The following is a 25,140-nucleotide window of genomic DNA, read 5'->3' on the forward strand; positions in this document are numbered from 1 at the left end:
ATTTGGATCAGGCTTGGTCAATAATTTTTAATGGGGGGGGCATTTTGGCAAGTGGTCAGGGGCCACATTTCTACCGAGGGGTTTGGGGTCTGGGACGGGGCGGTTGGGTGCAGAAGGGAGCTTAGGGTAGGAGCCTGGGTGCGCACCGTTCATTGCATCATCACGCGGAGCCATTGTGCTAGTGCTGGAGCTTGGGTGACGGGTTTAATTTGAATTTTTACATAGATTAGGTGTTTTAACTTTATGAAACTTCATTTTAAATAAGGTAAATTGTTAATTTCTGTCTACCACACAGGGTTTCAAAGTTTTCTTTATTTAAGGCAGGAATGAGGAACCTTTTTTGTCTCCAGGGCCACTGACCCCCAGAAAAACCAGTTGGGGACCACACACGAGAAAAGCAAAATACAAAAACCCTTCTTCCAAAACCCACAAGCCTCACTGAGATGGCCCCCAACTTGGGCACCTCACTGCTTTGGCGCTCCAGCCCCACTGGGTGAGGGGAAGGGACAGGGAGGACTGAGGTTCGGGGATCCCTCATTTTTGGCCCCCCCTCAGATTGAGAGGGACCCGCAAATGCCACTCACCCTGGAACCCAGGAGAGTTAAACTGGCCTGGGGCTGGAGTGCCAGGGGAGTGAGATGTCTCAGTCGGGGCCACATTCGTGAGGCTTGGGGGGGTTGGAGGCGCCAGGGACGCATTCAGATAGAGCAGGGGAGCCGGCAGGGACCCTGAGAGGAGAAGTGGGAGTGAGAGCCCAGGTGGGGAGACACAGGGAAACCAGAGTCAGTCTAGTATCTCTCAGGCAGCTGGGGTAGACACCCCCCACCCCAAATCCCAGCCTCCTGTTGGATCCTCCTCCCACAGTTAACTGCCCCTGAGTCTGCACCCAAACTCCCATCGCTGCCCTGAACCCATCGCAGAGCCTGCAACCCGCAGCCTCTCCCGCGCCCCACTCCCCAGCCATCCTGCACCGAAACCTCAGCCTCAGGCCAGCGAACCTGAGTGAGGGTGGGGGAGCCCAAGCAGCAGAGGGAGGGGGGAGTGGAATGAGTGGGGGCGTGGCCTCAGAACAGGGGCAGGGGTAGGTGCGGGGAAGGGGGCGGGGCAATGGTAGTGGCCTCTAATGCCCACACCCCTCCCTTCGGCATCGCTTATGTCCCATGTCCGCCCCCTCCTGAGCCCACAGCCGGTGCCAAGGCCTCGTGCCCAGGGCGGGGTCGCCCCTGTGAGCCGCCAGCCACACTGGAGAGAAGAGAGAGGGTCTGGGCTGCTGTGTCCGTTGCTGGCTCCTGTCAGGCCTTTGCACCAAGTCCTGGTGCAGCCTGAGCAAACCTGGGTCCTTCCCTGCTCCTCCAACACCACCTGGGCAAAGGGAGGAGAGTCCCCAACAGCCTCTGTCACTTCGGCCTCCTGTCGGGGGAACATGCCCCCTGCAGCATGATCCCCCGTAGATCTAGCCCTCTGGGCACTCACACAAGGTCTCTACACGGCAGCTGCTCTGTGCCTAGTGCTGGCACTGCAGGGCCGCCCGCTGCTTTGCACCCGACCGTCACCAGGTCCTTTCCATTTGCAGGGCCGGCCACATCTCCTCCCCCTAGGCCATTCGCTGCACCCTCGTCTCGCTCCTCCTGGTGTCTGTATCCGTCATCACCTTGGTGCTGGAGAGATGGGGCCTGCCCCAGCCTGCCGGGCTGCAAGGGACTCCTGTGGGGAGCAGCTGCATGGGAACCAGATGCCCAAGAATGGGAGAACCCTATTGACCTGCTGTGAGCAGGAGACGGGGGTGGGGAGGGGGCCGGGGAGGTACCTGTACTCAGCTCTGAATAGGGGCTGGGGAGACACAGACACTGCTGATGATTGCTGCACAGTGGGCCCCTGGGTTACAGTCTATGCCCAGGCAGCTCCTCCAGTCACTGCCTGTCACATTACTGGATCTTGAGGGGAGCAGCCAGATCACTGCTGCACCCATAGGTGGGGGTGTTGGCCCCAGAAAATGGTATAAAAGGGGGCCATGTGGGGTGCTGAATAGAAGCTTATTATCTGATAGTCCTATGTAAGCTATTTATGTGGTTGTATGACGTCTGTGTGTGTAGTTAGGAATCTGTAGTCTGTGTGGATCCTGAATATTTCTCTGCATGTGGTTGAGCATTGGGCAGAGCCCGGCCTGTGGACATGCTAATTAGCGAGGCCCTGTGGGACAATGGCACTGAATGGGCCAAGGACACACCTAAAGCAGGAGGGCGGACACCTAAGAGCAGCCAGCAGAGAGAGGCTGAGGACCAGGTGATCTCCTGCAGCCAAGAAGAGGCCAGGAAGGAGGTATAAAGAGGCCATGTGGTCAATGCCAACTTGGTTCTCAGCTCAGCACTTCATCCCAGAGGCAGCATTGCAGGGATCGAAGAGCCCGGAAGACCTGTGAACCCATCCTGATCTTAGGATGCGCAACAAGAACTTTTATACCAGCAGCTGTAACATCTCTGCTAGAGCCTGCATCGAGAACTGGGAGATTCGGTGCATGTAACATACTATTCCTTTAACAACCTTACTCTCATGCTTTTCTTTATTGTAATAATAAACCTTTAGGTGTTAGATGCTAAAGGATTGGCCCAGCGTTATTTGTGGGTAAGATCCAGAGGGTAAATTGACCAGGGATCTGTGGCTGGTTTCTTAGGACCAGACAGAACTTGTTCGGGGTAGGTGGGATTGGGTGCTAGTACCCCCCACCTGTGTATGAGGCCCGGGGCCATGTGGGACATGGATATTGCTGGGGTGTCGGAGGGGTTTTGCTCATGAGGCTTCAGGCAGGCAGCTGAAGCACTCTGTGGGACTGGTTTGTGGCCTGTGTGGAGAGGTCACCAGTCTGGGGACTGTAAGGAGCCCTGAAGTTGAACAATTCGCCCTGAGCGGAAGCCCTCAGCTGTGCCCAGACACGGTCCGGTCTGTCACAGCCCCAGCCAAGCCGTTTGCTGCGCCGTGAGGAGAACCGCCCTGTGCTGGGCACCTGATCAGTGAAGAGAAGTTCAGCGCCCAGACTGCCTGGGAGGGCAGCACAAGGAGTCATCGTCCCCAGGAGAGCCAGTGGTCTCATCACACCATCAGCCCCAGGGTTCTCCTGGCTTTGCAGGCGTCACGGAGACGGGGAGTGCTACGGAGGGAAGGGATGATGAGGCAGCTCAACGGATGTTTTCGGGGAGTTCGTTCAGAGCAGCGAGGCAGAAAGCACAGAGCCCTGGAGGGGCAAGGCGGCAAGGAACCCCCTGAAATCTTCAAGTCTGAGCTGTGAGGGGAGCACGTCACCCTGGACCATTCCTCACAGGTGTCTGCCCAGCGTCTTTTTAAACCCCTCCAGCGATAGCGATTCCACAGCCTCCTTTGGGAGCCTCTTCCAGAGCTTAACTGCCCTTAGGGACAGAAAGTTCCCCTAAATCTCCCTCGGTGCAGGTAAAGTCCCTCACATGTTGTCCAACCTTCAGTGGACATAGAGACAACTGATCACCAGCCCCTTTAAAAGAGCCCGTAACACACGTGAAGGCCTGTTATCGGCCCTCCCTACCTTTTCTTTTCTCAAGACTGTCTATGTGTCAGGTATCTTATGGGTCAGGTATTTTACACGTTTTATCATTTTTGTGACTCTCCTCTGGACTCGCTCCACCTGGCCCACATCTTCCCTACAGTGTGGCAGCCAGAACCCAACAGAGTCCGTCAGCTGAGAATGGTGGAGGAGGACAGGCACCGCCCAGGTCTGACAAGCCAGAGCCCTGTTTAGACAAACCCTTTTTTGCAGCTGTATTACCTTGTTGACTCATATGCCCATTTGTGATCTTGGATAACCCCCAGATCGTGTTCAGCAGCACTGTCCCCGGCCTGTGGGCCATCCTCAGCTGGAGCAATTGCACAATCTGCCCTGGGACTCCCTAACCATTACCGCCCCATGCCCCGCCCTTTCCCACCATCACCCCGCCCTCTCCCCCCATGGCACCTTGTACCCTAGGATGCAGCTTTGGGGATCACTGGGGGGCTGGCACCACATGGAGGCAGCAGTCATGCCCCCTCTATTCTCTGTGTGGCAGGAGCCATGGCGGAGTCCGACCGCACTGGACAAATGCACATGCTCTGTTGTGCTCTGCTTCCCCATGGCTCCTACTGATGTGGGGAGTGTGTGTGGGGCCCGACTGCTGCCTCTGCACAGCACCAGGCCCCCCAGTGACCTCCAAAGCCAGGTCCTCCCTCTTCCCAAGCAGAGATATCTGATCCCAGACAGGAGATGCCACGGCTGAGGATGGCACAACTATGAGGAGCTGCCGGTGTGGGATGCTGGCTCCTGGGAGCAGCGACACCACACTCCTCTCCATTGGCCACAGTGCCCCTTGGGAGTAGACCCCTGTGACTTGGCGGTACTGATGTCTGTGTGTACCGACGTGGGTACACGTGTACCGTGCCGGGTTCTACACCCGAGGACAGACTGTGAGATGGGATGTACAGCGGTGCCGGGAAAGGCTCAGACAGGGGAGACTAGCGACTTCTCTTTGACTCAGGGCACCAGTTTCCTGCCTAAAGCAGGACAAATTGTCACTGGCCAGTTGGAGAGGTTTGGAAATGGACATTGGGGAATTAGAGAGAAAATGGGGCAGGATCTGAGGCAGAGACTAGAGAGAGTCACTAATTGGAAAGAACAGGGGACAGCGGCAAGGATTTTATAGCCATCAGTGGTCACTAGGGAGCAATCGGGGAGACATTGATCAGCATTCAAGAGAGATGCCAAAATGACTGAGGATTTAATTACTCATCTGCCCTTGGAGCTCCCTGGCTGCAGAGATAATTCACCCCCTCCCCCCCAGGAAGAAGCCCTTTTGCGCAAGAGCTCTTCCAGAAGAGGCCAGTGTAGACAGGCAACATGAATTTCTTGCGCAAGAAACCCCTATGGCTAAAATGGCCATTAGAGCTTTCTTGCGCAAGAGAGCATTTACGTTGGCATGGATGCTCTCGCGCAAAGGCACATCTCTTGTGCAAAGGCACTTGTCAGTGTAGTCGCTCTCTTGTGGAAGAGTTTTTGCACAAGAACTCTTCCGCAAAAGAGTTCTTGTGCAAGAAGCTGCTAGTGTAGACGTAGCCACACAGTCACTACAGAACAGCCCAGGACAGTAGAATCACACATAACGCAATAAAGCAACCAGAGTGAAAACAAAACCCACTACGTCACACCCTCCCTCAATGTCCATGGCATTTTTCAAGTGGTCTCAAATCCATTTTCAAGTGGTCTCACAGGAGTGTTTGTTATGAAGCTGTGGCAATGAAATATCCTTCTCTATTTCCTGCATCTGCCATTTCTTTAGGCTGTAAAAACATGCTTAAAAATGGACGAGTATTTAGCTTTTAATCGCTTTCATTGTGTTCTGGGTTTATTTAGTTTTCACCCTTTTGTTTCTGTGAAGGCTGTTCTCCACTCTGGCACTTGGAAAAATACCTTGCCTGTACAGCAGTGTTTCTTAAACTTTTGAAGACTGAGGATCAGCAAACAATAATTATTTCTATGAGGAACACCAAGGATTTTTTGTTGGAAAAAAAAAAAAAAGGTTGTCTGCCCCCTTTAAGGGTGGCCATTTTGAATGCCTTGTGACACAGTTTAAGAAACACTGCTGTAGAGGCTTCTGCTTGAAAACTCCCCAAGGTCACAGATTCCCTGTCCTTGGGGGGTAGCTGCAACCCCAAGTGCAAAACCTCTTTCTTTCGGAACCCAGGAACTACCCACCTGGGAACTTCTTCAGAGGGGTACCCCAAGCTCTGCTACCACTTGAAAAAACCCCAATAATCTCTGATAGCTGACCTCTCAGTCTTAGTCATGCACTCACCGACCTCCTATTACTTCCCAGGACACAAGAATCAGATCATAGTCTTTAAAAGGGTGTTCTTATTAACAAAACAAAAAGATATTTTTGATAAAGGATACTTCATTGCTAGGTGTTATAGAGCAGCTGAGAAAAGAATAGATTAAAACACAGAGAATTGCTTCCCTGGGATTCAGTTTTAGTTACAGCGTAAGGGGGGTTTAACTAAACACCAAAACAAAGAAAATTGTGTATAACTATAAACATTCCCTATCTACTCCCATGTTTGTACTTCCAAAGTCTAGTCCATTTCTAGGCATGGGTATTCATCTCCCTTCCCCCCAGTTCTTGGTTTGAATGCCCAAAGGAAAAGTAGCAGGCAGATTCCCTTTCAAGCCAAATCTAACACGTTCTTCCCATTGGTTCACCTGGCTACCTGCCAACACTTCCTGGTCACCCACTTTCCAGGGTGAACCCTTTAGTTACTGAATGCTGAACTGTTTCTTCAGACAACGAGGGTGAGAAAGGCCAATCTGTACCTCTCTCCTTCACTCTCTTACCAAAACATTGCTTCTCTTTTTAAGCTGTAATATTTTACTAGAAGACTTACTTGGCCTTGCTCGGGTCCTTCAGGGCAGGGGGCTGGCGGTGTGGGGAGTGCAGGAGTCAGAGCTAAGTGGGATGGGCCCTGCCAGCAAGGAGGAGACAGGAAGCCTGCACCTCGTACTCCTGCGAAAGGCCTGGCTGGGGGAAACTCAGCTCTGGAGGGAAGAAGGAAGCCACAGGCTGGCGCACACAGGGCTCTGTGGGCTTGTCGGAGGCTATGGGTGTCAGGCTGCGAGCCCAGCAGCAGAGCATTTAAGGCACCCAGAGTTCCAGGGCAGGCGATGACACAACACCTCACTCCCAGAACATGCACCTCAGTCTGTAGAGCGGTGCCGGTAAGGTTCAGGGAGGTGTCACAGGCCGAGGGAGCGAGCTGCAGTGGCTGGAGGCTGACCCTGGAGGTGCTCCCTGTGGCAATAAGAGGCCAGGCTGATTATGGAACCTGGTGGGAGGGAGGGCAAGGGCATGGCAGGTAGCACTGGCATGAAATGCCCAAGCCAGGCAACGCTCCTCAGCCTGGTCCATCCTGCCAGGCCGGAGCCATTCCCTCCCATAGGCTGTGTGAACCACGGCAGCCAGCCACTCCCAGCAACTCAGCCCTGGCTCCTCGTGGTCTCCTGGCTGCTTTATTCCCACTGTTCAATCCCAGGGCGCATCCCAGGGGAACGCCCCCAGGAGGCCTCCCATCCGGTCCCGGTAGATCCCGTCGAAGGCCTTGCTCTGCGCTGCTGTGAAATGGTTCTTCCAGTCCCCACAGATGCCTGTGGAAGGGGAGCGGCGCTGCTCAGGATTCGCACCATGGCCATCGCGGGGACTGGGACTCGCCTCCCACCCTGCAGATCGCGGGGCGCTTGCTGCTGCAAGGGGGGTGGAGCCCACCCTGCTCCCAGTGCGCAATCCTGGCTCTGCCCCCGGCTCATCCCCCACAAGGGCTCGATGGCATCTGTGAAGCTCCCCAGTGATGGGGCTGGCTGTCAGCAGCCTCCTCACTATAACTTTGGGAGTGGAGGGGGGGGGGGCAGATCCATGCTCCCAGAAGCCTTGTTGGGCATTGCCCCAGGGTGCCCATCTCCTCACCCTTCCTCAGGAAGGTGCCCTTCTCCTGATCCATGATGTCCGCTGGGAGCAGTGTCGAGTTGCACATCTGGTTCTCCTGCATGGCCCTGAAGGAGGCGTTCTCCACCACCGCCGTGAGGGCTCCCTCATCCAGCGCCTGCCCCAGGAACTGGCAGAGTCGCTGCACGCTGCCCCGCAGGTCCTAGGGGAAATAACGCCCTCAGCAACCAGAGTCCCCCATGCTGCCTGGGCAAATGGGGGCAGGGACAGTAACCAGGGCAGGGCCTGGCAGAGCCCCCGACGCTGCTCAGAGAGACGAGGACAGTAACTGGGGCAGGGCCTGGCAGAGCCCCCCATGCTGCCTGGAGAGATGAGGACAGTAACTGGGGCAGGGTCTGGCAGAGCCCCCCATGCTGCCTGGAGAGATGAGGACAGTAACTGGGGCAGGGCCTGGCAGAGCCCCCCATGCTGCCTGGAGAGATGAGGACAGTAACTGGGGCAGGGTCTGGCAGAGCCCCCCATGCTGCCTGGAGAGATGAGGACAGTAACTGGGGCAGGGTCTGGCAGAGCCCCCCACGGTGCCGGGTAGACGGGGACCACAACAGGGCAGGGCCTGGCAGGCCTGGCTGGGTGAAGAGGACAATTTCTATACCTGGGTGGTGTCTGCTCTGAAACACAGACGTCAGTGGGATAGGCGCGGAGGCAGCCCACCCCTCACTCCCACTGGTTCCCATAGCGCCGCCTGAATTACATCCCGGGGTAGAAGGGGAGTCTTATGCTTAAACTCTCAGACCGAAAGGCATTGTAAATCAAGCAGTTAAGGTCTCAGCCTTCAACATTCTTCTAGTAGTTTATCTGTCCCTACTTAGGCCTTTTGCTAAACTTACTAAGCGTTAGGACAAAGGGATATACATTTAACTAAAAGGACTTAATATAATAATATGTTACCTTAGATTGCTACATCATTCAACTACATTGCCACCTTATTGAACCTAAAATATAAATATAAAAAGAACAATACTTCCAGTCCCAACTAATCAGCTCCCCTGACACCACTTCAGTTACTCCTGATTTCCCCGGGGGATCTGGTCGACTGACTCCTCTGCAGCTCCGGCCAGTCTGCTCTGGCGAGGGACGTGCCTGGCTCCCTGTACCTGCTGCAGCTCTTCGTACGTCGTGAAGAAGAAATTGTCCTTGCCCTTCATTTCCATCCAGCCTCTGACATGGTCAAACCAGGACCCATGGGGCACTGCCGGGGCAAAGAGCAGAGCGGGGTGGGGCTGTGAGCGCCAGCCAGAGACTATCCGCAGAGGGGACTCTCCCAAGGGGCAGGAGCTGCATGGAGCAGGGAACGTTCCTGCAGGAAGGACCCTGGAGGGGTCACCGTTTCCATCCCTCTGAGTCACTCTAGACTCACCTGGGCAGGGGTCTGTCCAGCCTGTTTTTGGAAACCTCCAATGACAAGAATCCTACAACCTGCCTAGGTCACCTGCCCCAGAGCTTAGGTGCCCTGGTTTGTCCTGCTTTCTAACCTACAACTCCTTTGGTGCACACTGAGCGGATTCCTTCCTGTCCTCCCCTTGGAGCAGAGGGAGAACAATTGATCCCTATGCTCTTTATAGCAACTTTCCCCACATTTGAAGATGGGTCTCCAGTCCCTGCTCAGCTTCCTCCTCCCCATGACCAGAGATGGCCGAGGTCCTGGAGCCTCACTCACCGTCCCCGCTCAGAAAGTCCCCCAGGAACTGCTCGAAGGACTCGGGGTCCTCGTATGAGCTGCACATCTTGGAGAAATAGAAGTAGGAGACCAGGACGTCCTTAGGGTTGCGGAGCGTGTAGATCACCTGGAGGGGAGCGCAGGCAGGGGTAGGGCCAGAGACGTGGGCTGGGGCGAGGGGCAATGCTGCTCAGTTATTACCCCTATGGGTCAGGGAGACCCTGAAGTGCCCAGCTAGCTTGTCTGTGGGCATCCAGCCACCGGTGAGCCAGGGAATCCCCCACGGCACTATGGGGCAGGGTCAAGGAACTTGGAATTCAGGCACATGCTTAAGGCTTCTGTTTACTGCATGTGCCTCAAACCCTGCTTCCTAGGGGTCTGCACCTTAGCCCCTGCATCTCCACCCCCTCCCCCCAGATATGCACCTTAGCCCCCGCATCCCCAGCTATACATCCTAGCCCTGCTCCTCTTGGGTCTGCACCATAACCCTGCCCCCCTGCTCTGCAAATAACACTGCTTCCCCCCCCCAGTCTGCAGCTTAGACCCCACACTCCTCAGCTATGCATCCTACCCCTGCCCCCTTTGGATTTGCAGCATAGCTCTGCCCCCCTGCACCCCTCGCCTATGCTTCTTAGCCCTGCTCCCCTGCTCTGCACCATACGCTTGCTCCCCCCTCTCTGCTCCACAGCCCTGCCCCCTGCTCAGCACCACAGCCCTGCCCCCTCTCACCCTCAGGGTTGCTAGTTTCGCTTGGACGTATTTCTGGAGATTTCATCACAGGACAGAATCCTTAATGAAAGATTCATCAGTAATTCCTGGATAACCCTGGGGGTCGGCCCCAGCCTGGCACCGTAACCTGCCCCCCGTGCGCTGCCAGCCTGGCTCACCTTGGCCCTGGAGCCGAAGAAAGAGGTGGGGAAGAGCTGGATGGGGAGGTGGCAGGTCAGCAGGCGGGGTGGGGGGTAGTTCAGTGCAGCCTCCAGCCCCAGGCGGGTGGTGAACCAGGGCATGCGGGTGGAGTTGAGGACGGTTCGGTTCCAGGCTGGGTCCCCGCCGCTGCGGATCAGACTCAAGATCTCAGTCATCCACACGGTGCCTGTGAAGAATGGGGCGGGGTGGGGCGGGGCGGGGTGGGGGCGGGGGGAGGAAGCTCCATCAGTGGCGCCTTTGGAGCCATCTTAGGGACCCACAGTGCCAGCCACACTCTGCCCTCTCCGCCCCTCTGCAAGCCCTGCCCTGGGTTCCAGAGTAAGGTGTGCACCCTCCCCTTCGCCCTGCCAGGGCCCTCTCCTGCTCCCACCCCTGTGCCCACAGCCCCCCACCTGATTTGGGGTAGGTGACGTTGAAGATGTCGTCATCCTGCACCTGGAACTCCCGGTGGGCAAAGTGCAGGCTCTGCTCGGAGTTGTACGCAGGGGGGAACTTGATGCCCTGGTACATGACGTATTCCACTGGCATTGCCCGTCCTTGCAGCGCTTTAGACAGGTGGCCCTGCAGGGAGATGCAGGAGCCCATAACCAAGCACAAGGGCTTGTCTCTCCCCGACTGCAGACCCATCACCCCCTTTCCCCACTGCACCCTGCTGAGGGGTGTCGAGCCTTGGTCAGCCCGACAGCAGACCCATCTATTTCCCCTCCCCCAGTGCACCCTGCTGAGGGGCCTTGGGCCTTAGTCAGCCTGTTTGCAGACCCTCCCCCCACCCTTTCATCATTGCATAGGCACTGTTAGCCCCCCCAGCACCTCCTAACCAGTGAACAGGAGAGTACTACCAGGGAGTTTAGAGAGGGAGTTCTCCAGGTAGAGGAGAAGCAGATACAGGACTCTTGAGGGAAGTGTGGGTTGTGTTTGGGGCTTTCTTGCTGTGTGCTGAGCTTGTCTTTGTGAGTGAGGGTTGGTGTGTGTGCTTTTTTGTTTTGTTGGTGTGTTTTTTTTTCTCCCTGTTTGTGAGTGAGGCTTTTTTTTTTTTCACTTCCCCTTTGCCCCTCCCCCTCCCCTTCATGCAGTGTATTCTGTGATTGGCAGGTGGAAACAGTTGGCTTCTAATTAAAGTTTGAATTCTAGAAGCCTCTGCTGATTGGCTGAGCCTTGCTAGGGGGAGGGACTTTCAGGCACTCCAGGGCTTTATAAGACAGTGGGCAAGTGACCAGGGAGCTTGTGAACAGGTGAGTGCTAACAGGGGGTATGTCTACACTACAATGTTAATTCAAACTAATGGATCCAGACTAAAAAACTAGTTTGAATTAGCATTTTGCTAATTCGAACTAGCATGTCCACATTAAGTGGTCCCTGAACTGGGGTTAAGGATGGCCGGAAGCAGTGCCGGCAGGGCATCAGAGGAGGACTTAGAGCATGGCGCTGCTGTCTCAGGCTAGTCGAGGGCTGTGCTTAAAGGGTCCCGACCCCCACCCCGGACAGACAGTTCTCAGGGGTGCCCCACTTGCAAAGCAGTCCTGTCTTGGAGTGCCCGGACTACCCACACTGGGCACATCACAGCACTCGGCTGCACTTGCCGCAGGCTGCCATCTGAGGAGAGGGAGCAATTGGGGGGCTGCAGGAGAGCTTCCACCCCCAGAAGCCCGCAGAGCCAGCCCAGTCCTCCCCATCAGGGGCTCGTGCCCCATTCCTCCCTCATCTCCTTCCACTTACCCTTCCCTAGCCCCTCTTCTTGATGTACAAAATAAAGATAATGTGTCTTCCAAAATGGAATCTGTCTTTATTGAACAAAACTGGGGGAGACTGGGAAAAGGAGGTGGGAGAGGGGAAGAGAGAGGCTGGGAGAGGGGAGGGCAACTAAAATGATCAGGGGTTGGGAACAGGTCCCATATGAAGAGAGGCTAAAGAGACTGGGACTTTTCAGCTTAGAAAAGAGGAGACGAAGGGGGGCCAGGGTAGAGGTGTCTAAAAGCAGGAGTTGGGTGGAGAGGGTGCATACAGAAAAGTTCTTCATTAGTTCCCATAAAGAAGGACTAGAGGACACCAAAAGAAAGGAATGGGTAGCATGCTTCAAACTAGTAACAGAAAGTTGTTCTTCACAAAGCAAATAGTCAACCTGTGGAACTCCTTGCTGCAGGAGGCTGTGAAGGCTACAACTAGAACAGAGTTTAAAGGGAAGTGAGATCAAGCCATGGAGGTTGGGTCCATGGAGTGGTATTAGCCCGGGGGTAGGAGTGGTGTCCCTGCCCAAGGTTTGTGGAAGGCTGAAGAGGGATGGCACAAGACAAATGGCTTGGTCACTGTCTTCGGTCCATCCCCTCCAGGGTCCCTAGGGTTGACCGCTGTCGGCAGACAGGCTACTGGACTAGATGGACCTTTGGTCTGACCCAGGATGGCCATTGTAAGGTCAGGGCTCAGGGTCGGGGGTCTCAGTGGACCCCCTTGATTCTCTTGCACACATGTTCCTGGGTGGCCAGGCTGGCAGCTCTCCTGCCCTAGCCGGCCACTTTACTGTACCTAGTGCGGAGATCGTGGATGAGGTCCACGATGTCTGCACTAGCCAAGGCAGGTGCCCGCCTGTTGCGGTCCCGGGCAAGCTCCTGGGAGCCGCTAGCCTGGTCCCAGGAAGAGGGGGAGGGCTGGGTGGCAGCGGGTGGCTGGCTCGAGCCGTGCCAGGTGCAGGGTCTGCTAGCTGGGTGCTGGCAGGCTTGCACCTGGCACGGGCACCGTAGCCAGCCCGTGCCCCTTTAAGGGGTCCGGGGCCAGGAGGGGGGCAGACAAGTTTCCCTGGTGTTGGCCAGAGTGGCCACTAGGGAAACCTGGGGAGGGCTAGCCTCCCACTAGTTCGAATTAAGGGGCTACACACCCCTTAATTCGAACTAGCTAGTTCGAACTAGGCTTAATCCTCGTGGAATGAGGTTTACCTAGTTCGAACTAAGCGCTCCGTTAGTTCGAATTAAATTCGAACTAACGGAGCGCTGGTGTAGCGGCTATGAATGTTAGTTCAAACTAACTTTGTAGTGTAGACATACCCAGGGAGTTTAGAGAGGGAGTTGGGAAGGAGGCGAGGTTCTCTTGCCTTCTTTTTAAATCCCTTCTCCAGGACAGCAGCGATGGATGGTGATAGGTCTGCTGTTGTTACCTGCACGGAGTGTGCCATGTTTGGCTTCGTCCTGGAAGAAAGAACAGATTTCGTCTGCATGAAGTGCAAGCTGGTCGCCATTTTGGAAGAAAAAATTAGAGGGCTGAAGGCCCAAGTGTCAACCCTGCGCTCGATCAGAGAGGATGAAGTCTTCCTCGATAGAAGGCAGCGTTTAATCCTTCAAGCACAGCAGGCAGAAGAGCCAGAGAGGGCAGTACGGGACCAAGAAGAGAACTGGCAGCATGTAACTTCTAGAAGGGGGAAAAGGCCAGCACAGGAATCCCCCAGTGCTATAGAGGTAAGCAATCGCTTTCAGGCTCTCTCCACAGGCTCAGCAGTGTTGAATGGTTTGGATGGGACCTCACAAGGAAGAAACCAGAAGGGAACACCATCTACTGGAAGGTATGGGATGCATAGTCCTAGGGATGGGGGTTCCACGGCCACCACCCCCAAAGGAAAACGACGGGTGGTGGTGGTCGGGGACTCGCTCCTAAAAGGGACTGAGCCATCCCTCTGCCAACTGGACCTGGAATCTCAAGAGGTGGGCTACTTACCGGGAGCTCAAATTCAGGATGTGACTAAGAGGCTTACCAAAATGTTCAAACCTTTGGATGGCTACCCCTTCCTGCTTCTCCACGTGGGAACTAATGATACAGCCAAGAACGACCTTGAGTGGGTTACTGCGGATTATTTAGCGCTGGGAAGAAGGATCCAAGAATTTGGAGCGCAAGTGGTGTTTTTGTCATTGAGGAGCCTTTGGCCATTATCTTTGAAAAGTCATGGAGATCCGGAGAAATCCTGGATGATTGAAAAAGGGCAACTGTAGTGCCCATCTTCAAAAAAAGGAAGAAGGACGATCCAGGGAACTATAGGCCGGTCAGTCTTACCTCGGTTCCTGGAAAAATCATGGAAGGGATCCTTAAGGAATCCATTTTGAGGCACTTGGAAGAGAGGAAAGTGATTAGGAATAGTCAGCATGGACTCACAAAGGGCAAGTCGTGCCTGACCAATCTGATTAGCTTCTATGATGAGAGAACTGGCTCTGTGGATGTGGGAAAGTCAGTGGATGTGATATACCTTGACTTTAGCAAGGCTTTTGATACAGTCTCCCACAATATTCTTGCCAGCAAGTTAAAGGAATGTGGATTGGATAAATGGACGGTAAGATGGATAGAAAGTTGGCTAGAAGGTTGGGCCCAGCGGGTAGTGATCAACGGCTCAATGTTAGGATGGCGGTCAGTTTCTAGCAGAGTGCCCCAAGGTTCGGTTCTAGGACCAGTTTTGTTCAATATCTTTATTAATGACCTGGATGAGAGGATGGATTGCACCCTCAGCAAGTTTGTGGATGATACTCAGCTAGAGGGAGAGGTAGATACGCCTGAGGGCAGAGATAGGGTGCAGAGTGACTTAGACAAATTGGAGGATTGGGCCACAAGAAATCTGATGAGGTTTAACAAGGACAAGTGCAGAGTCCTACACTTGGGATGGAAGAATCCCAAACATTATTATAGACTGGGGACCAACCAGTTAAGTAGTAGTTCTGCAGAAAAGGACCTGGGGGCTACAGTGGATGAGAAGCTGGATATGAGTCAACAGTGTGCCCTTGTAGCCAAGAAGGCTAATGGCATATTAGGATGCATTAAGAGGAGCATTGCCAGCAGATCCAGAGATGTCATTATTCCCCTTTATTCGGCTCTGGTGAGGCCACATCTGGATTACTGTGTCCAGTTCTGGGCCCCCCACTACAAAAAGGATGTGGACGCATTGGAGAGGGTCCAGCGGAGGGCAACCAAAATGATTAGGGGGCTGGAGCATATGACCTACGAGGAGAGGCTGAGGGATTTGGGTTTGTTCAGTCTGCAGAAGCGAAGAGTGAGGGGGGATTTGATAGCAGCCTTCAACTTCCTGAAGGGAGGTTCCAAAGAGGATGGAGAGAGGCTGTTCTCAGTAGTGACAGATGGCAGAACAAGGAGCAATGGTCTCAAGTTGTGGTGGGAGAGATCCAGGTTGGATATTAGGAAAAACTATTTCACTAGGAGAGTGGTGAAGCACTGGAATGGGTTCCCTAGGGAAGTAGTGGAGTCTCCATCCCTAGAGGTGTTTAAGTCTCGGCTTGACAAAGCCCTGGCTGGGTTGATTGAGTTGGGATTGGTCCTGCCTAGAGCAGGGGGCTGGACCTGATGACCTTCTAAGGTCTCTTCCAGCTCTATGGTTCTATGATTGTATGATTCAGCCCTACAACTGCATAGGACACCCCCTGAACATCTCCCTGCTGGACATTATTCCCTGGCACTCCCTGCCCAGTCCCATCCCTGCTGGGTACCCCTCCCCCAAGCCCATCCCCCTCCCTCCTGGACACCCCTCTGCCTGATACTGCCTGCCCAGTTCCATCCCTGCTGGGCATCCTCCCACGGACACTCCCTCCCCAGCCCCCTTCTTCTTGGTCACTCTCCCCCAGGCACAGCTCACCCAGCCCCCTCCCAGCTGGGTTCCCCTGCTCAGGGCACCCCCTTCCCAGCCCCCTCCCTGCCCAGCTCGCTTGGAGAGGAGCTTTCCCTCTGAAAGGAATTGGTGGCTACTCTGCCCTCGGGAAAGCCCTTGTACTCACCTGCCCTGATGGCTCTGCCTGGGAGTGTGGGTGGCAGCAGCCAGGGCATAAGAGCCCTGTCAGGACAGAGGCCAGAAGAAAAGTTCTCACTGCAGTGCCCTGAACCCCAGCTTAGCACAGTGCCTGGCGAGGTGGGGACGAAGGTCTGTCATGGGGCGGGATCAGGGAACCAGTCCCAGCCCAGCCCCCTCCCGCTCCGGCCAATGTTTTCCAGGAGAGACAAAGTCCAGGTGCTCACCCCCTTCCTGAGCACGGGAGAGAGGGGACAGACTGACCTACGTGGCAACACGTGGAGGGACATTGCTCCCCATGACATGCCCGGCCCATGCTCTGCAGCCTGCCCCCAGCAATTTCCAAAACAGACTTCAAAGAGAAGCTGCAGAGCTACAATTCATTTGCAAATTGGACACTGTCAGTTTAGGATTAAATAAAGACTGGGAACGGCTGGCCAACTACAAAGGCAGTTTCTCTGCTCTTGGTGTTCATACCTCCACATCAGCTGCTAGAAGTAGGTCTCATCCTCCCTGACTGAATTGACCTCGTTATCTTGGCCTTCCTCTTGATTGGTCCTCCCTTGTTTTCATGTGCCTGGATATTTATACCTGCCTCTGGAGTTTCCACTACATGCATCTGACGGGGACTAAACGGGAAGGGAAGGGGCTACCTCAGCGCAGATCATGATTGGTCTGGGGGTGGGGAAGTCCCTTTGCCCCCCCTTCCCTCTAAGCATCCATGCCCTGGAAGACGCTTGGCACACGTCCCCACCCCCAGACCAATGAGGGTCTGGGGAGCACAGGAAGCCTCCTCCTGCCCTGTGAGGAGCACGTGGCACTTTGAAGTGCTGCAGGCTCCTCGCAGGGTTGGGGCTGGGAGAAGGAAGGAGCCGCAGGGCCTCCACGGGTGGGATCCACCTGCTTGGCAGGCCGGATCCAAACTGTGGAGGCCCTTTTGCCCACCCCTGGTCTATAAGGTGCCACAGGACTTCTTGGTGTTTATGCAGATTCAGACTAACATGGCTACCGCTCTGATACTTAGGGCTTCAAGTTATACTTTGCTCACTTACTTGTGTCAGCCTTTCTTAGTTGTAAGGCCTAAAATAGCTCAGCTACAATCTTGCAGGACTCAACCCACAGGCCTTGTGGTTCAAGCTTACTGAGACATCTAGTACAGGATTATTCCTACATCTTGATCAGTCTTATACTTCTATAGCCCTACAACTTAACTCTGTTTAGCACACGGTGATTATATGTGACCTAACATGCCAATTCGTCATAAACACACAATAAATGAATCACTAAAATAGGCTACATGGTCCTATAAAATTCTGGGAGTTGAACAGTGGGGCACTTCCAGCCATGGGCGACCATGTTGTGAGGACCGACTAGAGAGTTTCCGCTCAGAGGGGGCTATCGGACCAGAAGTGAATGAAGATTTGACTTCAGCTTCTTTTTTATCATGACTAGTGGTTGGAACCGATCTGGGTGCTACGTTTCCTGGGCTGGAAGCCGTCCGGATTCATCTCTTCTTACTCCCAGCCACTACCACTCTAGCTGAGAGTGAGTTGTTCTCTGGTTCCTTAGAGTAAGAGACGAGGTAAAGTTGTGCAGTTTTTAGTAATGAGAAAGTTGGTGCTTGACCCTGGCCTGCGTCAGAGAAGTGAGTTGGGGGAGGAGCTGTGGGGGAAGTGGAGGCAGCTGGTGCCAGCACGGAGTGTGTGTGTGTGCATGTGCGCATGGGGTGGTGGGATCCGTGAAATTTATGCTTTGGGTCACCTGGCACGTGATTAATTCAGTGTAGCTCTCGGGCACAATGGCGTAGCCAGAGCTCTGGTTTGTCTTTCAGCACTCTACAGCCACATGCCCACAGAAGCACGTCAGGTGCTTCAATGAATTGTGCTGGCTGCTGCTTTAGCAGGCACAAGGTCACAATAAGGCAGGGGTGGGCAATAAACCAGTGGCGTTTTGCCAGGGTTAGCCCCTGGTGGGCCACTGCTGCTATATTTACCCGCATCTCCACGGATACGGCCAATTGCAGCTCCCATTGGCCAGGAACGGCGATCTGTGGCCAATGGGAGCTGTGATCCCCCACCCCGCAGAGGTGAAGTAAATACGGTGGTTTGGGGGCCCACTGGGGGCTAACACTGGCAGATTGGATCCAATCAGCAGGTCGGTATTCGTCCACCCCTGCTAGAAGGTGACTAATTCATTTGTGGTTGCTACTTCATCTGCATCCGTGGAGGTATTGGACACTGCGCTGTGAGAACGGTGCCGGTGCTCTAGAGGGGCCTGCAAACGGAAACTTCATTTTGATTGTTTAAAAGATGTTGCCAGAGGCTAATTGCCTGGATGTGAACAAGTAATTTCTACAGTGAGCTCAGTCTTGTGACCCTTTCACTGCCTCTGCATGCGAGAAAAGTTCAGTGTGTCCTCCCCAACTGGACACGCAGGCTATTGCCAGTCAGCACGGAGGTACTTTGACAGGGGTATGTGGAAAGCCCTTAGTTCCCCATAGCCAGAGCCATCTACATTCCAGCCTGCTGCGCTCTGCCTCCTCACCAGAGTCCCTGCCTGCTGCAATTTGTCTCCCCACCAGGGGGCAGCGTCTCTAAAACTTTTTTTTCTAAGGAGCCCAGATGTAGATGCCTGGCCCCAGAGGTGCGCACATGTCCCCCCTCTAGAGAGCTACGTATTATTGCCCCTCCCGTCCACACTACCCCCACGGGGACGCCTCCTGGCTGTGTCTAGACTGACGCTTTTGCAGAAAACCTTGCCAGCTGGCTACACTGGCTACTTGAATTTCCACAAGAGCACTGACTTCCTACTGTCTGAAATCAGTGCTTCTTGCAGAAATACTATGCTGCTCCCGTTCGGGCAAAAGTCCAGTGTAGACAGCTCAGATTTGTTTTTGCGAAAATGGCGATCGGGGCTTTTTTGCGGAAAAGTGCGTCTAGATTGGCACGGACGCTTTTCTGCAAAAAGTGCTTTTCCGGAAAAGCATCCTGCCAATCTAGACGCGCTTTTTCTGAAAATACTTTTCATGGAAAACTTTTCTGTTATAAGCATTTCCGGAAAATCATGCTAGTCTAGACGTAGCCCCTCTGATCTCGTTCTGAATCTTGCTCCGAGACTTTCCGCGGCTGCGCAACTTGGTGCAGCCACCCTGAGACGTGTGCTCAAAAAAATGGCCCCAGCTCAGTCTCCTCGGCCATCCTTTTCTGACCCCTGCCCATCACAGAACCCCCCCACCCACTCCTGTACACACCCCCAGCCTCTGGCCGAGTGCCCCATGGCCTCAACTCAGCATGTAGAGAAGGCCAGGGACAGAGACTCACCCTCTACTGGTTCCAACCTGCACATGCCCCATTACCCCAGGACACTGCCAGAGAGGCCCCTCCTCTGACTTCTCCCATTTTACATCGACACAAACGTTACCTGTTCCACGCCAGGTGTGGGTGGTGACCAGCCCGACCCCTTGTACCCGCGAGTGTGAACAAAACCATCCATTGCTCGGTCAGCTCTTACCACCAGTCCCTGCGTTCCTGGCCCAGCTCTTAAGGAAGGGTTTACACAGGCAGAGAGTTATATGTTCCCATGGTACCTGGGCTCCAGGAATATTCCTGGCCCAGGGGCCCAGCTCCAGCAAAGTTCATGGCCAGGGCTCTCCTGTCCTGCCACCCCCTACCTGCTCCCCATGTACTCTTCCTCGCCCCACCACCTGACCCCACAGGAAATACAAGACCGAGGAGTCCTGAGTTGTATGGAGAAGGTTGGGCAATCAGCTAGTTATCTACGGTGTCTGCACACGAATGCAGTAACCCTGGGAAACACGCGTACTCGCGGCCAATGTAGACAGGCGGCAAGATTTTGAGCAAAAGCAGCTGCTTTTGTGCAAAATCTTGCCAATATAAATGCAGCTTCTGTGTTCCACTGATTTCTTCCTCAACTGTGGAACTCCACCCAACATAACAAAGTGGCACCGAGAGTGGGAAACCTGTGCTGCCTCCGGCAACAGAAGCCGTGGAAGTCAGTGTAAGGAAATAAAGCTTTTTGCTGTTCTGGAAGGTGGGGATAAGAACTGACAGTGCAAACTGAAGCGAAGATCAGTGGAGCTGAGAGACTGGGAAAGAAAGAAGAGAATTGCAGCAGCCATGGCTACGCTTACAGGGTCACTGGGACCTTTTGGGGGGACTATAAAGCAATGGCCCGTACATAGTGAGCCTTTTGAGCTTTTTGCTATTGAGAATGACATTAAAGAAGAGAAGAAGTTGTCAATATTTGTAAGTGTTGTAGGGGCTAAGACCTGCTTTCTGCTGCACTGCTCCCTGTTAAGCCAGAGACCAAATCTTACAGTGACATTGTGGAAATCCTGGGGTCACATTATGCTCCAAAACCATTGGTAATTGCAGAAATGTCTAGGTTCCATAACTGAGGCCAAAAAGAAAGTGAAACATCTGTACAATTTGTAGCAAATTTGAAAAAGTTCGCGGCACACTGTGAATTTAAAGAGATGTTAAATGATGCCATATGGGCAGGTTACTGTGTGGCCTGCACAGAGTAGCTTCCGTTTATTAACAGAAGCCCAGATCACCCTTCAGACGGCCATTGATATTGCAGTCTCCATGGAATTGACCACACAGGAGGCACAAAATCTCAGTGCATCTCCTAGGGTGCACAAAGTGTCCCAGGAACCTCCCCACAAAACAGCTGGGAGGCAGGAATGTTACTGCTGTGCGAAGCCAGGTCACCATGCATCAGAATGCTGGTGTAAGGACCCTGTGTATCAATACAGGCAGTTCCCGAGTTATGCTGATCCGACTTATGTCTGATCCGCAGTTACGAATGGGGTTTTTCTCGCTCCGGAGGACGGGAGTGGCAGGACGCCCAGATGCGCCGCGGTCCCGCCACCCGTGTCCTCTGGGGCGAGAAAAGCTGCTCCACGTCTCCCCGGTCTGCTGGGGGGGGAAGCCCCCCCCAGCAGGCCAGGGAGACGCTGAGCAAAGCCGCGAAGCACGCGGGCAGCGGGACAGCCCAGACGCGCCACGGCTGTCTTTGCTCCCCGTGTCCCTGGTCTGCTGTCTCCAGAAGACCAGGGAGATGGGGAGCAAAGCCTCAGAGGATGCCGGCAGCGGGACAGCCGTGGCGTGTATGGGCTGTCCCGCTGCCCCCGTGCTCCGCGGCTTTGCTCCGCGTCTCCCTGGTCTACTAGTCTGCTGGAGACCAGCAGACCAGGGAGACGGTGAGCAAAGCCTCAGGCTTCCTGGAATCAGCCGCTGATCAGTTTCAGCAGCAGCTGACTTGGGGATGCCTGGGGTTCTTAAGTTGAATCTGTATGTAAGTTGGAACTGGCATCCAGATTCAGCCTGTTGAAACTGATCAGCCGCTGATTCCAGGAAGCCCGGGGCAGAGCAACTCTTTCTCGGGCTTCCTGTAGTCAGCGGCTGGTCAGTTTCAGCAGCAGCTGAATCTGGACGCCAGTTCCGACTTACATACAGATTCAACTTAAGAACAAACCTACAGTCCCTATCTTGTACGTAACCCGGGGACTGCCTATAGTGTGGAGAAAAGGACACATTGAGCGTATCTGCAAACAAAAGAGAAAAAGGCCTGTGGTTTGGCAGACCAAAAGGGGAAATCTGTATCCCATTGAGCAGATGCCTGATGATCAAGGTGACACCCCCTGTGAAGAACTGCCCTGCTATGGTTTGTTTTTGGAAGGGGGCTCCCATGAATAACTCCACTGTTGGATGGCAAACCTGTATGCATGGAAGTGGACACTGGTGCAGCAGTTTCATTGCTCACAGACACTGGCTGCGTCTAGACTGGCAAGTTTTTCCAAAAAAGCAGCTGCTTTTGCGGAAAAACTTGCCAGCTGTCTACACTGCCCGCTTGAATTTAAGCAAGAACACTGATTTCCTACTGTCTGAAATCAGTGCTTCTTGCGGAAATGCTATGCTGCTCCCGTTCGGGCAAAAGTCCTTTTGCGCAAAGCTTTTGCACAAAAGGGCCAGTGTAGACAGCTCAGATTTGTTTTGCGCAAAAAAGCCCCGGTCGTGAAAATTGCTATCAGGGCTTTTTTGCGGAAAGGCGCATCTAGATTGGCACAGACGTTTTTCCGCAAAAAGTGCTTTTGCGGAAAAGCATCCGTGCCAATCTAGACGCTCTTTTCCGCAAATGCTTTTAACGGAAAACTTTTCCGTTAAAAGCATTTGCGGAAAATCATGCCCGTCTAGACGTAGCCACTGTGTATAAGGAAAAGCTACAGCATCTTCCGCATAAGATCATTCTGAAGACACATACTGGAGAAGTTGTACCCCAATTGGGTACTACTGATGATGGTGGTGCTCAATGGACAGACTGCTGAATTGCCAATGTTTGTGGTGAAAGGCCATTACCCAGCCTAAATGGGTAGATTGTGGCTTAGGAAGATCCTGCTGAGCTGGGCAGAAGTGCACTGGATGACTAAAGAAGAAACAGCTCTGACCGATGTATTAAAGAAACATGCTGCTGTTTTTGGAGAGGCTCTGGGAAGTTTGAGGGGAATCACCATGAAACTGAACATTAAACCCGGCAGCCAGCCAAAATATCTGAAGGCCAGAACTGTGCCATATGCCATCAGGCCAGAAGTTGAAGTGGACCTGGAGCTCTTACTCAGAAATGGAGTCCTAATACCAGTTACCCATAGTCCATGGGCAACTCCTAAAGTTCCAATATTGAACAAAGATGGCTCTATTCGTATTGGTGGAGATTTTAAGGTCACTGTTAACCCAGAGTTGTGTGCAGAGCAATACCACTTTTCCCCTCATTGATGAACTCTTTGTGGGCCTGGCTGGGGGGCAAAAGTCCAGCAAGCTTGGTCTGAGTCAAGCATATTTACAGGTGCACGTTGATGAGAAATCTCAAGAGCTGTTGACTATTGTGACACAAAGTGCTTTAACGTTACTGTCGCTTACTCTTCTGCCACAGCTTTGTTCCATAGGGCAATGGACTAGATCTTGTGTGGTTTGCCAGGAATCCAGTGCTATCTTGATAACATCCTGGTCATGGGCGGGAATGAAGAGGATCACCTTGAGAACTTAGAGGCTACCCTACAAAGACTGGAAGAGTATGGTCAACGAGTCCACAAAGAAAAGTGTGCATTCTTTCAGACCTCTGTTGAATATTTGGGACTCATAGACTCATAGACTTTAAGGTCAGAAGGGACCATTATGATCATCTAGTCTGACCCCCTGCACAGTGCAGGCCACAGAATCTCACCCACCCCCTCCTAGAATAATCCTCTCACCTATATCTCAGATATTGAAGCCTTCAAATAGTTTGAAGACCACAAGATGCAGAGAATCCTCCAGCTGTGATCTGCACCCCATGCTACAGAGGAAGGCGAAAAACCTCCAGGGCCTCTGCCAATCTACCCTGGAGGAAAATTCCTTCCCGACCCCAAATATGGCGATCAGCTAAACCCTGAGCATGTGGGCAAGACTCACCAGCCAGACACTCAGAAAGTTCTCTATAGTAACTCCTATCATCCCTCCATTGACCTATTTCCCACTGATAATGAATGGTCAAATAGTTACCAAGATCATGTTATCTCATTAAACCATCCCCTTCATAAACCCATCTAGTTTAATCTTGAAGCAAGATAGATCTTTTGCCCCCGCTACTTCCCTTGGAAGGCTGTTCCAGAACCTCACTCCACTAATGGTTAGAAACCTTCCTCTAATCGCAGTCTAAACTTCCTACTAGCCAGCTTATATCCATTTGTTCTTGTGTCCACATTGGTATTGAGCTTAAATAATTCCTCTCCCTCCCTGGTATTTATCCCTCTAATATATTTAAAAGTGCAGTCATGTCCCCGCTCAGCCTTCTTTTGGTTAAGGTAAACAAGCCAAGCTCCTTGAGTCTCCTTTCATAAGACAGGTTTTCCATTCCTCGGATCATCCTAGTGGCCTTTCTTTGTACCTGTTCCAGTTTGAATTCATCCTTCTTAAACATGGGAGACCAGAACTGCACACAGTATTCCAAATGGGGGTCTCACCAATGACTTGTATAATGGCACTAACACCTCCTTATCCCTACTGGAAATACCTCGCCTAATACATCCCAAGACCGTATTAGCCTTTTTCACGGCCATGTCACATTGGCGGCTCATAGTCATCCTATAATCAACCAGGACTCCGAGGTCCTTCTCCTCCTCCGTTACTTCCAACTGATGTGTCCCCAGCTTATAAATCTTGTTATTAATCCCTAAATGCATAACCTTACACTTCTCACTATTAAATTTCATCCTATTGCTATCACTCCAATTTACATCTTCCTGTATGATATCCTGATCCTTTTCTGAATTGGCAATGCCTCCCAACTTTGTGTCATCTGCAGATTTTATCAGGACACTTCCACTTTTGGTGCCATGGTCAGCGATAAAAAGATTAAATAAAATTGGCCCCAAAACTGATCCCTGAGGAACTCCACTAGTAACCTTCCTCCAACCTGACAGTCCACCTTTCAGTATGACCCGCTGTAGTCTCCCCTTTAACCAGTTGCTTATCTACCTCTCAACTTTCATATTAATCCCTATCTTTTCCAATTTAACCAATAATTCCCCATGTGGTACTCTATCAAATGTCTTACTAAAGTTGAGGTAGATTAGATCCACTGCATTTCCTTTATCTAAAAAATCTGTTACTTTCTCAAAAAAGGAGATCAGGTTGGTTTGGCACGATCTACCTTTTGTAAAACCATGTTGTAATTTGTACCAATTGCCATTAGCCTCAATGTCTCTAACTACTTTCTCCTTCAAAATTTTTTCCAAGATCTTGCATACTACAGATGTCAAACTAACAGGCCTATAGTTACCCGGGTCGCTTTTTTTCCCTGTCTTAAAAATAGGAACTATATTAGCAATTCTCCAGTCAAATGGTACAACCCCATTGATGCTACTGGCCAAGTCCCCTTCAAAATTAAAAGGCTTTTGTGGAGACTCCACCCCCTCAAAATGTTAGTCAACTTTGTTCGTTACTAGGACTATTGAACTATTATGGAAAGTTTATTTCATAGTCAGCCACACTATTCAAACCACTTCATGAGCTCCTTGGCCAGAACAAGGCCTGGAAGTGGACTGAAGCCTTTGATGTAAACTCAGAGGTCCTCACACATTTTGATCCATCCTCACCTTTACAGTTGGCCTGTGATGCCTCCTCAGTCTGTAGAGTATGGAGTGGGAGTGGTCTTGTCACACATTTTGCCTTCAGGAGAAGAGA

At 52.8% G+C, this 25,140-nt stretch overlaps 1 protein-coding gene across 11 annotated transcripts in view; it reads right to left on the reverse strand.

The window, feature by feature from the left end:
- Positions 1 to 5,890: 5,890 nt before the first annotated feature.
- LOC102460158 (sulfotransferase 2B1-like) overlaps positions 5,891 to 25,140 on the reverse strand; it is a 189,419-nt gene continuing 170,169 nt past the window's right edge. For 2 of the 11 annotated variants that reach the window (XM_089770303.1, XM_089770302.1), the window contains exons 2-8: positions 13,170 to 13,310; positions 10,527 to 10,695; positions 10,092 to 10,300; positions 9,205 to 9,331; positions 8,642 to 8,736; positions 7,509 to 7,689; positions 5,891 to 6,839 (exon numbers count right to left, since the gene is read on the reverse strand). In XM_089770303.1, the coding sequence (XP_089626429.1) occupies positions 6,382 to 6,839; positions 7,509 to 7,689; positions 8,642 to 8,736; positions 9,205 to 9,331; positions 10,092 to 10,300; positions 10,527 to 10,662 (1,206 nt within the window). In that variant the 5' untranslated portion in view covers positions 10,663 to 10,695; positions 13,170 to 13,310 and the 3' untranslated portion in view covers positions 5,891 to 6,381. Of the gene's footprint in view, positions 7,193 to 7,508; positions 7,690 to 8,641; positions 8,737 to 9,204; positions 9,332 to 10,091; positions 10,301 to 10,526; positions 11,852 to 13,169; positions 13,311 to 15,887; positions 16,036 to 25,140 lie in introns of those variants that run through there. The other 9 variants (XM_089770304.1, XM_089770305.1, XM_089770301.1 and 6 more) reach the window with 8 other exon arrangements.

Source organism: Pelodiscus sinensis, chromosome 18 (assembly GCF_052426305.1).
Source record: "Pelodiscus sinensis isolate ZL-2025 chromosome 18, ASM5242630v1, whole genome shotgun sequence".
NCBI classification, from domain to species: Eukaryota; Metazoa; Chordata; order Testudines; family Trionychidae; genus Pelodiscus; species Pelodiscus sinensis.